Source organism: Colias croceus, chromosome 17 (assembly GCF_905220415.1).
Source record: "Colias croceus chromosome 17, ilColCroc2.1".
Lineage (NCBI taxonomy): Eukaryota > Metazoa > Arthropoda > Insecta > Lepidoptera > Pieridae > Colias > Colias croceus.
Window position 1 is genome coordinate 8,653,347 of NC_059553.1, and position 17,224 is coordinate 8,670,570.

General features: G+C 32.4%; 1 protein-coding gene across 1 annotated transcript; it reads right to left on the reverse strand.

Annotated features, from left to right (window-relative positions):
- Positions 1 to 258: 258 nt before the first annotated feature.
- LOC123699386 (hemocyte protein-glutamine gamma-glutamyltransferase-like) lies at positions 259 to 15,833 on the reverse strand. Its single transcript, XM_045646329.1, has 15 exons — positions 15,723 to 15,833; positions 12,484 to 12,565; positions 11,679 to 11,809; positions 10,720 to 10,841; positions 7,530 to 7,662; positions 7,264 to 7,447; positions 6,662 to 6,879; positions 5,624 to 5,830; positions 5,142 to 5,361; positions 4,449 to 4,607; positions 3,582 to 3,702; positions 2,928 to 3,036; positions 2,227 to 2,387; positions 1,602 to 1,793; positions 259 to 727 (listed from the first exon to the last, which is right to left on the reverse strand). The coding sequence occupies exons 2-15, from the start codon at positions 12,552 to 12,554 to the stop codon at positions 635 to 637; spliced, it is 2,121 nt and encodes a 706-aa protein (XP_045502285.1). The 5' UTR covers positions 12,555 to 12,565; positions 15,723 to 15,833; the 3' UTR covers positions 259 to 634.
- Between the last annotated feature and the right edge of the window lie 1,391 nt (positions 15,834 to 17,224).

The following is a 17,224-nucleotide window of genomic DNA, read 5'->3' on the forward strand; positions in this document are numbered from 1 at the left end:
GTTCTAGCAAAGTGCATTTAATTTTCCATAGACTTTGGTGATGTCAATATGCGTGAATATGTATCGTTATTTATTTAAAGGTATCTAAAATGTATTTGCATGGGTTTGCATTTTTTGTATGATTTCCTTTCCAAATATTATGTGCGTAAATTATGAAAAAATTGAAGAAAAGTGAATGGTGAATGAATTCGAACAAAATATTGTCTTGTGGTTTGATGAAAGCGATAAGTGGTAGTGATTAGTTATAAATAAAACACTTTGTTTTTATAACAGTTTTTTATTTCTCCTTGTAAAAATACAGATACAAAATATGAGATAAAGCTACCATTAACACCATTTTATGGCACTAAACTTACACTATGAGTATGATGTCTTAGTCTATTCTGATAACTTACAAAAATAATTACATTATATTTCATAATATAATGTTTAAACCTAATTACATGAAACAATATATTTTATACAAAGTTTTTAGCATATTTTTTATTCAAAGTACAATTTTTAATGCTTTAGCTTGCTTTTGGACTTTATGATTTTGTTCAAAAAAAAGTGGTCAGATAGTTTGAGAATACATAATATTATACGACAATATTATCAATAATAATACAGATTATAAACAGAAATTCTATATTCTTTACGCGTCGAAAACTTCAACAGAAGCCGCTCCGTTGATGTCCTTCAGTTCGTTTGATTTGAACGTCGCTACGAAGTTGATCTTGCCCAGTTTCTGGAATTAAACATAAGATATTAGATATTACAATTTGAAAGTTGCGACTTTGTATAATTATAAATTATAATGTGATTTATAATGACACAGATTTCCATTTTAAATTTGATGATGGTCAGGAAGACCATGCTGGATAATGTCAAATTCAAATTCAAAATTCAAATTCAAATTATATTTATTTGCAAGAATGTAGTTACAGATTCTAGATGTTTTAATTATTACAATGTTATGTGGCTAATACATTCTACCCATTGATTGGGTGTGCAAATATTAAAAAAGAAAATTAATTAGTCTAATTATTTAAATGTACACACAATTCAATTTTCACAATTACGCGAACGCACTACGATTTACACGATTTACACTACACACTTCACTTATCACACACAATTCAGTTTACACTACTCAGAAATGATGATGATAGTAATGACACTGTTAAAGTGGGTAATGGTGTTAATAATGGTGACCGTGCTGATAGCAATGACACTGACTATAATACAACTCAGGATCTTGCCAATCAAGTTCTTGCTGGTGATGCTGAAAACATTGAGATAATAATACTACGTATGGAGGAGACACCACGAATAAAATCTGTGCGCCATTTTTTTGCTCTAACTATGAGTTTTAAAAATTATTATCTAGTTAGGTATTAACCGATGAAAGTTATTCCTTTGCACTTTTCCGTATTATTTGTGCAATATCGTAACACACACGAAGGCATATTTGATGCGTTTCACTTTAAAACAATAAAAAATGAGCGTGCAGTTACGCCATATGGCGTATGTTGAGCGGAACATAAGTGATGTGGGCGGTGTCGTCTCCATATGTATATCTCAATGGCTGAAAATGATAATTCTAGTATGAAAATACTTACAGTGGGTTGAACCTGCAGTGTGGCAGTAACCAACCCCTTGCCGTCAGCATCCCCAACAGGTAGCCTCACAGTGCGCGGAGCGACCCCGGAGCTGGAGAGGCGGAACTCCCCCCCCGTGAGGGCCCGCTCCAGGGGGTTGGGGAACGACAGCTCCAGGGTGCACGGGGAACCGAGGATGAGGTCCTCGTTGAACTGGGGGATGGAAAAAATGTATTTAATTTTATAATATTCAAAAATATTTTTTTTTGACGTGATAACGTCTTATAATTCGATAAAGCCGGCTGCACGCACGAAAAAACATGACTCATGCGGCGTTACCTCGCTCTGACTCATCTGAGGCGTTCCGTAAGGCTTGAAGTGCGAGCGAGAGCGCGGAACGAGCGACAAAGAAGCACAATCGGACGTTGTCACGTTCAACTATCGTCAGTAAACCGACTTTACAGACAACCAATTTTTTTTAATATGCAGATAATACATCCATAATTAGTAAAGTCTTTGTAGCTTTGTATTGTCAGTATTAAAATTTTTGAGTAATATCGCTAGGAAAAAACCCCGATCTGCTATAACCATTTGGTTAATAGATAATAATAAAATATTTATTTTATCCATAATCCTCTCCACTAACCTTAATATTAATATTAGGTTTCAACACTTGGAAGTCATCATCATCAGCCCAGGACTGCTTGGTATCGTCCACTATGGCCATTGCTGATATCTTCACATTGCAATATTCTACCAATTTTGGGAGATACTCCTCTGCTGTTACTAATATGCTCACTTGTTCCTCTGGAAAATAAATTTATTTTATTATTTAAGAACTACTAAAAATCACTTTCTATGCTAGAAATTATAACACTTAACCCATTGAGCCCGATCGGTCCACGACACAATAGATTTTGAAAATCAGATTTTCTATTGTGTCTGTGATTCCGGGGCATGAGTTATTAAAATTACAAATAAATAAATAAATAAAACCTCTAATAACAATGTTAAATGTTACATTTTGTAAGTTAATGAAAGCAACATAATTCAAATATTTTTAATTGTATTAGACACCGGTTTCATGGTTGTCTTGCTCTTTGGCATAGGCTTAACACTTAAAATGATTAAGTACCAATAAATTATTTCTAGATAATTCGATTCAAGCAAAAAAAATCTGATCTTGGCGGAAGACGCGGGTTCGAATCCCGCTTCGTGATCGAAGTTTTGTGTTCCAACACCACTTTCTATTTGAACTGCTTTTGATATGTATAATAATCGACTACTGGAGAGATATAATTTCTGAGATCTCAAAATAAGTAAATATTTTAAAGAAAAAATACAAACTTTTTTGAGGTCCCACGAAGATTTTGCCTTCAACCTTCTTTAGCAGATCAGCTTTGACACCATTGTAGAACACACTGGTTGCTGATAACGCCGCTTTTATGTTACGACCCTGCGATAAGGATTATTTTTTATTTTTTTTAAAGGATTTTTTTAATTATTTCCAATGAATACTAAAATAAGGTATTCAAAAAAGGTAAACGTCTTAAAGTATTCAAAGCTACTTATAACAAACGTTCAAAAATTTTAGAAACACATAAATATCTAGTGTCAATAAGTTCAATTTTGAATCAACGAGAAATGAAAATAAATATAAAGTTCTATAATAGTGCACGAGATTATTTGAATTAGATCCGGCTCGAAGGACCATACAATCTAAGTAAATTTTAAATATTTCATAATCCATACTAATATTATAAACGCGAAAGTAACTCTGTCTGTCTGTCTGTTACTCAATCACGCCTTAACTACTGAACCAATTTGCATGAAATTTGGTATAAAGATGTTTTGATACCCGAGAAAGGACATGGGCTACTTTTTACCCCGGGAAATAGGATTGGTTTTATCCCGGAAATCCCACGGGAACGGGAACTATGCGGGTTTTTCTTTGACTCCGTGGGCGAAGCTGCGGGTGGAAAGCTAGTATGATATAATTACCTGATCAGACGTGTTCTCAATATCCACAGTGACCCTGAAGTCCTTGCCGATGGGCACTGTGTCGATGTCTCGCAGCTTGAACGTCACGTCGTTAGTTAGTGAGGAGGCTACTGCGTAGTACCTGGAATGGGGAAATTTTTGATTAGTTGATTTAAGGAAAGTGGTTATGTGTGTATAGAATAGAATGTTGTGCGTGTAGAGCGTTATGTAATGTGTAGTAAGGGCGTATTCAGAAATAAAGCTGGAAACTTATAAGCGCTGAACGGCGCCGACAAGCTTCAACCCGCGCTGGTCAGCGCTGGACGCTGCCTTAAAAAATTTGTCTTGGTCTGCTTCAACCTGCTTCTTTTGTGTAGAACGAACCAGCGCTGACAAGCGCCGGTAAGCGCTTATAAGTTTCCAGTTTACTTTCTGAATACGGCCTAAAACGTTATGTAGAACGCGGTCTGTAGAGCGGCGTGTAGAGAGCGCTAAGTAGAGCGGTATGTAGAGTGTGGTATAAAGTATTTAGTTTGCAGTGGAGCAATATAGTATGTAGGGCTGTATGTAGGGAACAGTATATAGAGCGTCATATATGTAACATTTAAAGCGTCGTGTAGAGCACAGTCAGTATATAGAGTGACAAGTAGAGGTGCAGTTAATATGTAGAGCGGTGGTCAGCAGGAGGTAGAGCGATGTGTTGCGTGTATGTTGTATGTAGAGCGACATGTAGAGTGACATATAGAGTGACGTGTACAGTGACATGTAGTGACATGTAGAGTGACATGTAGAGAAGCCTGTAGAGTGACATGTAGTGACATGTAGAGCGGCATGTAGAGTGACATGTAGAGTGACATGTATAGTGACATGTAGTGACAGGTAGAGCACCTCTTGGCCCGCTCGGAGTAGCGCACGCCGTTCCAGAGCGCGAGGCGCTCGGACGCGGTGCCCTCGCGGTGCTTGTACAGCGCCGTGACGTCATCGCGGTCTGCGTCACCCAGCGGGTCGAACACGAACGGCTTCTTTGTGAGCACCATGCGACCGATGCTGTAGGAGAAAAGTTTTGTTAAATACATATTTAAATTAGGGATAAAAAAGAGCGTGTGCCGAGCACACGCATCAGAAGTGGAACTTATTTGGCAAGATGCAAAGATACCAAAATCGTCGCCTTACTCCATGGAGTGACGGTATTGCCATGACGCGAGCTTGTAATTTTACTTTCAACGCGCCTTAAGAAGTTCACTTCAAAAATTCAACCAAAAAAAAACAAATGGATGGCACGGAGGCGTATGCGTGAACGCCGCGTTAAGGAGGATGTTGTATGTAGAGCGACGTGTTGCAGTTGAAGGAGACACGAATTCTATGTCGCAAGACACAATACAAACTCTGGTCGGGAAGCGCGAAGTAGCGTGTACAACGCGAAAACCATCCATTCAAGCCGCTTCATACATTTTGAAATATGTGCATATAAAATTAAGCCTTAATTTGAATTTATACCATTGAAGTGCACCCCAGTAAAGTCAATATTGCTGTAAATTCAAACGTAAATAAGTTCTTTGTCAAAACATAGCAAGTACTTACTGATAGTTATTAGTATCCACCATAGAAAACCCAGTTTCCTCTTCAGGGTCTCTCCTCCACCTCATCAGGTCAGCGTTGACTGATGCCAGCATGAACTCCACATCATATCCTAAACCTATCACTCCTTGTTTGATCGCTTCTAGCGGAGCCGGTCCGCATTGGAACTGGCCTGATGATGTTTCTTGAGGAGTAGCATCTATTGCTTGCCAGCCACCGTAGCCTAATAAATTTGATTTCAAAATTATGGAAATAATAGTTGCGAGAACATTTTTTATATCGGAATTATTTTTTTTAGCGTTGGCTTCTTACTATTAAGTATTCTGTGATATCGGTAAAGAAAATCACAAAAAGAAGATGGGATAGATATTGGGCATTTAAAAAATGTTTATACTTTGGATAAACTTAATTCCAAGCAAAGAACACAATCAAATTCCAAGACATTTAAATACATTTTAACAGTCCAGAACAATAATCTCACTTACCAGGTGGCAAATCAGGTCTGGCCATCCAGACATCGTTCCAAACGTGGTAATTCCAGATGGAATCAGCACCTTCTGGGTTATTAGGATCATAGTCCATTTCTTCCATCGTCTCAGTGTAGTATTTGTCCACAGTGAGTGAACTGTTTGCGTCGTGGGCTGATACCAAATTGGATACCACTCGGGAAGGAATGCCGAGTGCACGGCATACTATAAAAAATAAGTATAATAAATAAACAACAACAATATATATTGTCTTTTTTTTCGAACGAATTGCAGAACTTAGAATACATTGGCAATCACAAAATTATCTCTTTCATAATTCATGTGCTTGATAAAAACAAATAAAAATGCACAGGTATCGACTGTTCGTAGTATTCATATAACTTCATATAACTATTTTCTATTTATTTGTTTACTTTTGATTCTAAATAAGATTTAGACTTAGATTGATCTTAGTCACGTATGTACTCTAAACGTGCAGATTTTACAAAGCTGATTGACTTTTTACAAATCAAAACAAACTCATCTTAATACGCGTGGAATAAAATATAAAATTCAAAGACAAGCAATTACAATTTTAATGAACCTATTCATGTATCCTAATTACAGAAATAAGATAACCTTTGTATCTCAGATTAGTTTTGCATAAACCTTCTTTATTAATATTAATAAGACTTGGACAGAATCCACGACTTTTAGGATATCATCTAATACGTGACTTGTTTTGAGTTCAAATAGATTTCGTCGTTGATATTGATAATGGAAAAATTGAGTTATTATTTACTTAACTGCCCAGCACATTAAGCTTCATTTTAACTATTTATGTAAACTTTGAATAAATATTAGTTTAATCTCAATGATAAATCTTAACTCACTACAGATGGCTACTTGATGATAACCTGGCCGAACTTCTATTATAGTAATCTCGCTTTGATTGTATGATACATATCTTTCACAAGGCGTTTAGTAATACATAAGAACCAAACGACCAAGAAATACCCAGCACTGCCCGTCCCACGCCCACTATCCCACACTTACCAGTAGTAACAACACCAGCGAACACCCAGCACTGCCCATACTGCACAGGCTCCTGTGTTTCTAGGAACTGTGCCAATATCTCCACAGAGCCAGCCCAGTCAGCAGGTGCAGTTCCATCTTCATACTGTCCATCCCAACGCCCTACAAGTACTCCACCCTCATCGTTCGAGTTTACTACGCGGGATATCGCGCGAGTTAGCTTTACTGGGTCGCCGCGACTATAAAAAAAACATTATTGAGTTCTTCCGCTTATATTTTTTGCAAAGTTCGCAAGTTCACATAGCAGACAAAGTTTTCTATATGACCTATTATGTTGGTAGATAGAGATTCCTGCAGTTATAGTCTTAGTATTTATCTAACTCAATAGCTCAGAATTAAATATTAAATATGACAACTGCCACAAACCGTGAAAGAAAATTAATCGTTTATTAATAACACGCACAGATTATCTTACAAAACAATTATAAAAGGGGAATCTCGATGCTAGCACTACATCCATTTGATAATGGAAACTGGTAGCTTGCAAACAAGGCAAATCTGATAAGAATATAAATATACACACACAAATAGACAAACGCTTGACATAAAAACGGAACACTCACTGTTGGAACGGCACTTCAGCTCTATCCAGCATCAACATACAAGCCGGTAACACAGCCGCATCAAACTGTCCATACAGCCAGGGCTTTCCACGCGTGCTCTTAATGGGTCCCACCCATACCTTGCCCACATCGTTCAATACATACTCTTGAAGGAGGGACGTATCCTCCATGAATGTTTGGTCGTCTGAAATGAAGAGTTATATCTTAATTAATGAAAGGAAAATATATTCTAAGTGAATATTATAATATTATGAAGACTATATTACCTGGGTTCCATGGGTTAAATAAAAAGTAGATGTCCTGGTCAAAGTCGTACACTTCCCGGGATTGTGAGCTCTTTGTCCTGGTGACTACGCGTAATGACCAGCAGCCTACAGGCAATGTAACTGGTGTGGATATCTATGAAATAAATAATATTATGATAGTTATTTTCACTTTGAATGTTCGCATAGAACAAATAAACTGGTTGATTATTATTGAAGACCTTTAGTTGTTGTAATATTTTACGAAATAAAGAAATTAAATAATATTGTTGGTTTTATTTAACCTTATTATGACTATGTATGCAATTGTTTAAACATATATTTTTCCTTATTCATTATTTCCTTTAGGTGCGAAATGTAGGTTTACCTTAGTCCTTAACAAATCTTTACCTGTACTAAGTAGGTAAATACATATAAATACTTGTAGATTATTTTGTTTGTAATGACAAATTAAATCCAGATTCTCAATTATTTACTTTGATTCCTTTAAATAACTTTAACATAAAATAAAAAATTAATTTAATCATGTCACAGTGTAACCGGTTATTAAGAGCAATTTTATTTTAGAATTTTAAATAACTTGATAAATCGACTTGTCAAATATTTCATAAGTAATAACTTAAATTTAATATAAGATATCCAGACGAAAATAAACCAGTTTCACGATGTCTTGTTGATAATTGTGTGAAACTTGTCGGTCATTCGTTTTTGCCCATTTGCTCGTAACTTGGTGATACCCGCGACTTTGACCAATGACATATAATTTAAAAGAAAACTGTAAATATGTTTTTACAATAGCTAATTAAAAATCAAGTGTTACGACCAAAAGTTCATTAAAATCCTCTCTAGTCGTTTAGGAAGTAACACAGAATAAAAAGCCACTCCTACATACACATAAATAACATAAACAATACAAATAAAAGTTCCCAAATCCTTAGATCATTAAGTAAATCTATTAGGCATGCGATTGAAACCAAAAATTTGTATAAAAACGGATATTTCTTAATCCACACCGTCATTTTCCAATTTTCATGCGCACACGCAGATGTTTTGTCTATACGTGTTTGTAATATTCCTAACATTTTGTTACCGTCGAATTATTATTCCAATCACAGAATATACATAACCTTGATTTGACCGCTTGAAAGATTTAAATGCACTAAGTATGCAATTTTCAAAGAAGTTCTAAAATAAATTTAAAACAAACTTAAATTAAGTAAGTAGGTTTTACTGCACATTACTGTCTAGGATTTATGATATTTGTTTTTCAATTAAAAATCAAGTATTTTTATGCGACTAGGTTCTGCTAGGATTTATTTTATGTTTAAAGACCTAAATTCCTGAGAATTAATAGTTCATTCGAAGATAAATAATTAGGTTTTAATTTTATTAATGTTAAGTCGTATTACCTAACTAACTACTAGATCGTAAAAAGGTCATAATAAAACTGTGAAATGAAAACAGATTAAATTAAACAAAAGCTCATTAAGTATTTATTAGTCTTGTCCTATGAATATTATATAATTTATGAATTTATGAATACTAACTAAGATAATCGAACCTAACCATAAAATTAATGACCCTACAACTATTTAAAGATTTGGTTCACATTGTTATAATTATAACTATGGAAATCAATACATATTTAAATAATTATTTACGGTGCCTAAATAATGTTAAAATAGGCGCCATATTTTTGACAACTTGCCATAAATCATAGAGTAAAGTCACTCTATATCATAAATGTTATGGACCCGCTCCATGGACCCGCATATAATACATAGTATACAATGATAACGTGAATATATTTTTGGATAAGCTATACGAAGATTAGAATATAAATGTTTGATTATAAAATCCGTTTGTATTTACGTTTTATGTAAATTAAATATCTGCATAAATAGTTGGGAATTCTCTCTTTAATCTATTATTATTGTACGAAGTTTATTAGCGAAACATTATTAAGATGTGAACATTATTTAGAAACAAAAAAAAACAAATAACTAAATACCGCAATTTTTTTATCATTTACAGAATAATGAACTAAAGCTCAAAGCTTGAGCGCTATATCCAAAAACATAAATAATTAATTGGTCAATTACAAATTTATTTTCCTTGATATAAAATAAACAGTATGTAATTATTTCCTGCTTCTACATATTAAAATGAATGCGTCGCACTAACGCATTTTTACTGTGACGAAAAAAAATTATATTTGTATGACTTTAAAATTGTTTATTACCTATGTAAATATCAAAGGCCACACTTAAAAAAAATGTTTAAAATAATATACCTAATTGGGGGTGATTATTTTTTTGCAGTTTTTCTTTGGCGCCAAATATGTGTCTTTACTCTTTTTACATAGTGAAAAGTTTTCAAGCATAATTGTCTTATAAGTTTGTACGTGCGGTTCGGGCGTGAAAATAACAATGATAATATACCACATAACTATACTAATGTGAAGAGTTTGTTTGTTTGTTTGAACGCGCTAATCTCAGAAACTACTGGTCCGATTTGAAAAATTATTTCGGTGTTAGATAGCCCATTCATCGAGGAAGGCTATAGCAGAGTGTAGAGCGGAACCACGCGGGTGAAACCGCGGAGCGCAGCTAGTTACAAATATTAGAACAGAATACTAAATAGTTAGTAAGGAATAAGGATAGGTACGTAATTCTTCCCACACTTATTTAAACTGACATAATACTTAGTATTATTTGTCACAGTTATTCAATTAGACTGTATAAATATTTATTTCCTACCAATTGGCAATCGTAACGGTTGAGTAAGCGATTAAATCATATCCAATGTGAGATGCACATGCAACTCTTCTAAGAAATTCCAATGCTGTTTGGTCTAAATTAATTTACGACATGATACGTAGTAGCTTTAGTATGAATACTTTAGTTTTACACAATTGTGTTCAATTTCGTTTACTTGCTGTTTGAAAATAAAGCTTAGAAAATAATCAAATTGTATGAGGAAATTGTACAATTTTCCTGCAACATCTATGTGATTAGAATTTAATATTAAAGGTGGTCTATTGCAATGTATATCTACTAATATTTCAAAGTTGTTTTGTTTTGAACACATATTTCTCAGGAACTACGTTCGAAATTTATAATATAAAGATATTTTTGTATTAAATAGGAAAAACTAGTAGAGAATAGAGATACAAAATGAAATTGTAACCTACCTCAAACGATAAAGTGTTATCTTCTTGTACACTAAGAAGCTTCGCAGTCCATGAGTATTTGTCGGTAACAGCATCACGCTTCAAGTAAATTGATCCCTGCGTATCTAGCGCAGGTTTGTCTCCTAAAAATAAATAATTAATATTGTATTTTCATCCTTGATAAGTATACTAAGTTTGCATTAAATCTGTCCGTTTAAAGTGGCCCAAAATCGAGTCTAAAGGAGACGATTATATACAAACATACAGGTTAAGGTATTAAAGCGTGTTAAAAAGCAAAGTAATATATTTAAATACCTACTCATAAAGTAGTACTAATATACTCATTATAGACTTAGATATGTGCTAGAAATAGAAATATAATTCTAGTCTAGATCTAGGTAGACTGGAGTCTGGACCAGACGTGTTAATGACCCTAATTATTTGCACATGATGGATCGAGTACTTATTGAGTGTGAAATTCGTATCAGTCTAAACGTATCTAGCTAATATTATACAGCAATATAATTAAACACAAAAAAAAATTCAAATATTTTTTATTTATATTTAAACTAGATTTCCGCCCGCGGCTTCGCCCGCGTTTGCAAAGCGGTAAGGTAAGGTAGTTCCCGTTCCCGTGGGATTTCCGGGATAAAAACTATGCTATGTGTTAATCCAAGTTACCCTATATATGTGTGCTAAATTTCATTGTAATCGGTTCAGTACCTAGTTTTTACGTGAAAGAGTAACAAACATCCATACAAACTTTCGCCTTTATAATATATATTTAAATATTTAAATAATATCATATTTCATGCGCACACATACACATATATTCAATAAAATAACAAGGTTTATCAACTGCTTAAAATAATAAAACTGTCTCCCAAATCTATTCACCAAAATTACAATAAGTGTTAATAATAAATAAAATTAATCAAAATTGATTTTACCATTCGCGTTTAATTATAGGAAAAACTTACCCAAAGTAAAAACAAATTGCACCAGATCATCATTTTCATCATACGGTCTGTTGAACCTCACCACACCATTGAAGGGTTGACCTCGCCGCACTATCGTGCACACGGGGGTTTCTTCGTTCACTACTTCGAATCTGTTTTAATCAAATTTAATGATATTGAAAAACAGTATAAATAAATATTTAGTTATATTGAAAAAAATAGAATAAATAAATATTTCAGGACATTTTTCACACAGGACACGATCTGATCCTATACTAAGCTTTCGCTTGTTTTATGTAAACCAAAAGGCTGATAAACAGACATGTAGATACTAATTAACACACAGACACAGAGCAAACATCGATGTTCATTACACAAATTTGCTCTAGGTAGGAATCGAACCCACGACCTCTGACTTCGAAGGCAGTGTCGCTACCATCAGCCAACCGTTCAGAAAAAACAGAATGTTGCTAATTTTTATTAACTGTCCCTAAAAACTATCAAGACTCTATTTTCGTAAAGTATTTTTATGTAGAGCATTGTAATTGGTTTTAAATGCTTATAGTATAGAATTAGAAATTAAATTACTAATGGAATAAAAGCGTTAAACAACTCCTACTACCTCCTACTACTTACCTACTAAATATTTAATTTAAATCTTATAAAATATAAGCACGCGAATAGTAGAGCGCCGTACTATTTATTTTACCATTTAGTTACGATTTTTGCGTATGATTCTATGAATAAATAATTTTATTTCTTATTTAATTGATAGAAAAACCTTAAACTATTATAAAAAAGTAGTAGTAGTAATAATCATACTTACTTAACAGTATTATGAGGCTGTGCGTTTTCTCTCGGATAAAAATGTACTACGTCTACTAGTAAGGGCTCCATGTTCTATATTCCTGGATAAAAATTAATACATTTTGTTTAATATTTACAATTTAAAAGTATAGTATACAAATAAACGTTTTATGTAACTGTGCAGTTTATGGGAAAAATTATTTACTATAAATTAGCCGGTTTTTTTACATAGAGTTGCTATTTAATTCCAAAGTTCTATGTTTTTACATAATATTCTATTTTTAAATATATATATATATATATATATATATATATATATATATATATATATATATATATATATATATATATAATATTATATGTAATTTTGTGTAAAAACGTGTTGAGCAATCTTTTGTTGTTCTTAGTGCGTTTGAAAAGATTCTATGCAATGTTCTATAGTCGAGCCAATTTAATAGGCAACATTTGACGTCTATCAATTTTATCTTCGAAGAGAGGTAACCTGCTTAAAAACATCGATTAAAGTGTATTAATCGATACGGATTTGAAACATTTGTCAATCGAATTTATTAATTTATGATGATTTTTATTCACAAGTAATCAATGCATTCGATTCTAGATGTCAGATTTCGATTTTTAGAGTAACGTCTCTAGTATTTAAAAAGAAAAAAGGTTTATTGACACAAAATTGTAGCGACGTCAGTTCTTCAATTCAGAAATTGATTATTATGTTTAGGATGGTTTATCAGTAAAATGAAATCTTAAAATTACTTGTATCTATTGTCTATCGGTCATTATTATTATAAATATGTAATCGTAATTGAAATAAGTTAAGCAAATGTGCAGTTCTAACAAAACGAAATATCATGTTATTCTATGTCGTCGTTACTAGGTTACGTTGTTGAATTTTGTTGAACTGTCAAATGTTGCCTATTAAAATGGCTCTACTATAACACTGAACAACTCTGAATACGAGATTTCGTTTACAATAAAACGTAACGAAATAATGCTCTCGCTCTAGCTCTATGTTCGTTTGATCGAAATGCACCGTTAGAAAATTATTTATTTATTTATTTATTTATTACTCTTTAATAAAACTATACACCAAACATGGGAAACTTATTACTAATTTATACAAAACAAAGAACAGTACAGTTTATTAGGCGGCCTTATCACTTAGAAGTGATCTCTTCCAGGCAACCTGGGCAAAAGGTAACAAGCTACTGAACGATGGTAGGGAGAAGAAAAAAGTCAAGGAACAAAAAGAACAAGATAAATAAATAAATAATAATAATTAAAATAGATATACAGGTAGATATTATATAATTCTTGATACATATAAATAAATATACTACACTCGAATATACACAATTATATTTTTAATTAGTTGTGTAAAGAAAATTCTAAGAGCCGTAAGATTAGCTAGAGCTCTGGAATCTTACTCTATTTAAACTTTGAATTGTATATATAGAGGCTCTATGCGTGAAATCGAATGGTCTATAATAGATGTTATAGTTTTTCGTTTCATATTTTTAAAGATATCTCATTCATCCAATAGAGTATTTATAGTAAAAATATATATAATACAATAATTATTATTCTAAAAAAGACAAATTTAACTCTTAGAGCCTATTAATTGTTTTATACACAGTCAACAAGAAAACTGGTTTAAAGTAAATATGTTCAAACCCACACAAAATCATCGCTTCAGTGATTAAAAGGTATATTTATATACGTATCTATAAAGGTGCAATTTAGAAGTTATTATTGTTGGACGATTTTTAGCATTTTATTGCATATGTTCGCAGAAAAACATAGGGATTGTGCCCATTATAATTACCTATACTTCTATAAATTGTTTGCGTTGTATAATCATTATGGTATATTTGATATTTGTATGTTATGTGTTCATATGGTATTGATTCTAAAATCATAAAGGTTGAGATAGAGCTTCCCATTTAGTGTTCAAAATCTAATCATATAAAATAACATTATAATTGTTTTAATACTATGCATATTTAAATTTTTAAAAGTGTTAAATAAATAATTTCAGAATTATAAACATACACTTTGTTTGAAATGAGAAGTAAAATATTAGTAATCTCTAAAATTAAACTCATTCACACATAAAAGATTTGCAAATAACACGTTTACTTTTCTATTTTGATCGTATTTTAAAAATTTCCCGGCTATTTTCAAATCGGAAGTCATAAACAGTTGCTGAACGATGCACCTCTGTAAATAATTCTGACAAAGTTAGCCACTGTGTTTTGGTATTTTATTTTTATTTATTTGATACTAGCTTACCAATCGCGGCTTCGCCCGCTTTGTCTAAAACCTAATAAATTATATACTAAAACCTTCCTCTTGAATTCTTTCTATTAAAAAAAACCGCATCAAAATCCGTTGCGTAGTTTTAAAGATTTAAGCATACAAAGGGATATAGGGAAATAGGGACAGAGAAAGCGACTTTGTTTTTTAAACTAGGTATGTAGTGATTTCAGATTTGGATATTCTGTCGCAGATCATAGATTAAAATAATTATTATTTAGAATTATTATACTATAAGCATACTATAAGATGAAAGATCCCATGATTTCTCGTTTCTACAGTTAGATATTATGAATTTAAATTATTGTTGGACTGTGAATAACTTGAATAACGAATATCCTCAAAGGACTAAAAACCGGTCAAATTGAAGAGATTAGATATTATAGGTAGGTAACGTAATTATTAGAGTCTAGACGTCTTTATTAGGCTTATTCTACTACATTGTACCGTATACAGTCATATTGAGTTATGAATAAACTTTGGGTCTTGGGATACTGTCGTTTAAAAAGTAGTTTTCGAAGAGCCGGCAAGAAGCTGTTACCTAATTTACGTGTACTTAATAAAAACGAAATATGTACTTATTGAACCGAAAAATGGTACAAAAAGTAGAGGTCAGTCCCGTCCTCATTATCAAACCTGTTTAAACGTTTAATACAAAAAGATTTATATAATCAATTTTTTACGTCTTTTACAATTTAATATACTTAACACAATGATGTTATGTCATTGGAGATACTTATTCGTATTTGGAAGAAGTAGGTACCTACTACCTATTTAAAAAGAGTTATTTAATAATTTGTTATTAAATGTTTAAATTATAAACAAATTTAATCATACGTTATCTTTAAATGAAGCGAATTATTCCGAAAAACATAATTTAAACCACTGTATTATTTTTTTTACAAAAAAAACTTAAATTTTATTCACCTCTCAATAAACTCTTAAAAATAATATATTTCACAAACACAGCACAGAACACAAGTAAAAACCGCCGACACAAGTGCGCGCACGCAACTAACGCCTCAGTCAAAAAGCGCCGCATATATCTTGATACGTTGTATTCAGATGTGTGGTGTATATGATTTTTGGGTTAAGCGGATAAATTCATTTTAACAATATTAACTATATTTTGAAGCTGAAGGTTTAAATTATTCTTAGGATTCAAGTATGTTGAAGAAATGAACATTTGCTAAAGGAGTAGATTAATAATTATTATTAGAATTATTTATCGATTATTGTAATTCAATTTATATGTATACAAACTAGATGGAAACCACAGCGTCATTCGCGTGATAACTGATACCCGCTTGAAAAATGACCTTTCAATAATCTATCTCTGCACCAAATTTCAGACCTAATCGCCTGTTTTTGTTCAAAAAAGTAACAAACATACATCCGTACCTAAATTCTTAGAAACTTTCGCGCTTATATTGTTATTGGAACATTCAGATGAATTTATTTGTTATTTTTTTTAATATAAAGGTACCAAAGTTAATATAGTTCGAATATAGTCCTATTGTAGACTACATGAATACGTATTGAATATACTAAGTTATATCTCAATGAAAAGCAATTTTATCACTGAGAGGATTTCTTATTACGGTAACAAAAAATATTATAGAAATAATATAATTTTACATCCTCTTTGTGAACTTCAATTTTGTTAATAAAGACAATACTGAGATCTAATTTGATACATTGATCATAAGCATTTATACATAGAGCTCCAATCGTTCGTAAAAAAAATTGTTTTCCTTAGATTTGTGTTAGTTTAATTAATATGGGGAAGAAAATTACTTTATTTGGTGTGGGGGTGTAGTGGTTATCGAATGAATTTAATTTTTGCCCTATTTTTAATTTATTAAGAGAATTTCGTAAATTGTGATTAAATGTATACTTATGTTAAAAATTGAACATGTAATCATTATTTCTTGGAATAATAACATGATATTTTATGTGGCAACTCAATCATGGTCACCCTACGATTACGCAGAGGCGCCTAATTCAGTGTCATCCTATTAATAAACATCGATATACAAATAAATAGTAATTCCCAAAGGCCGCCACCGACACGTCACAGCCGCGCGGATGACGGTTGATGACTCCGGCTTTCCTCGTAATTCGTTTGTACGTGACATTAGAATCGTAATGATTGTGACGTAGTAAATGTCCTTTTTGAGATTTGAGGGTCAAGGCCATTTTTTGTGAACCTAAAAAAGTTATAAGCCTTTCAAAACAAGGCCATTTTTTGCGATATTTTTTTTCAATTTTTCAAATTTTTTTTCTGACCGTAATGTACTCTTATATAAGGTAGGTGCACCATACAGACAATAATGTATTCTAGGTACATTATACATTTGTATTTAATTTTACAATTAACGTTTGGGTATATGTTAAATTTCACTGGCACCAGGAAACAGCTTTCTCTT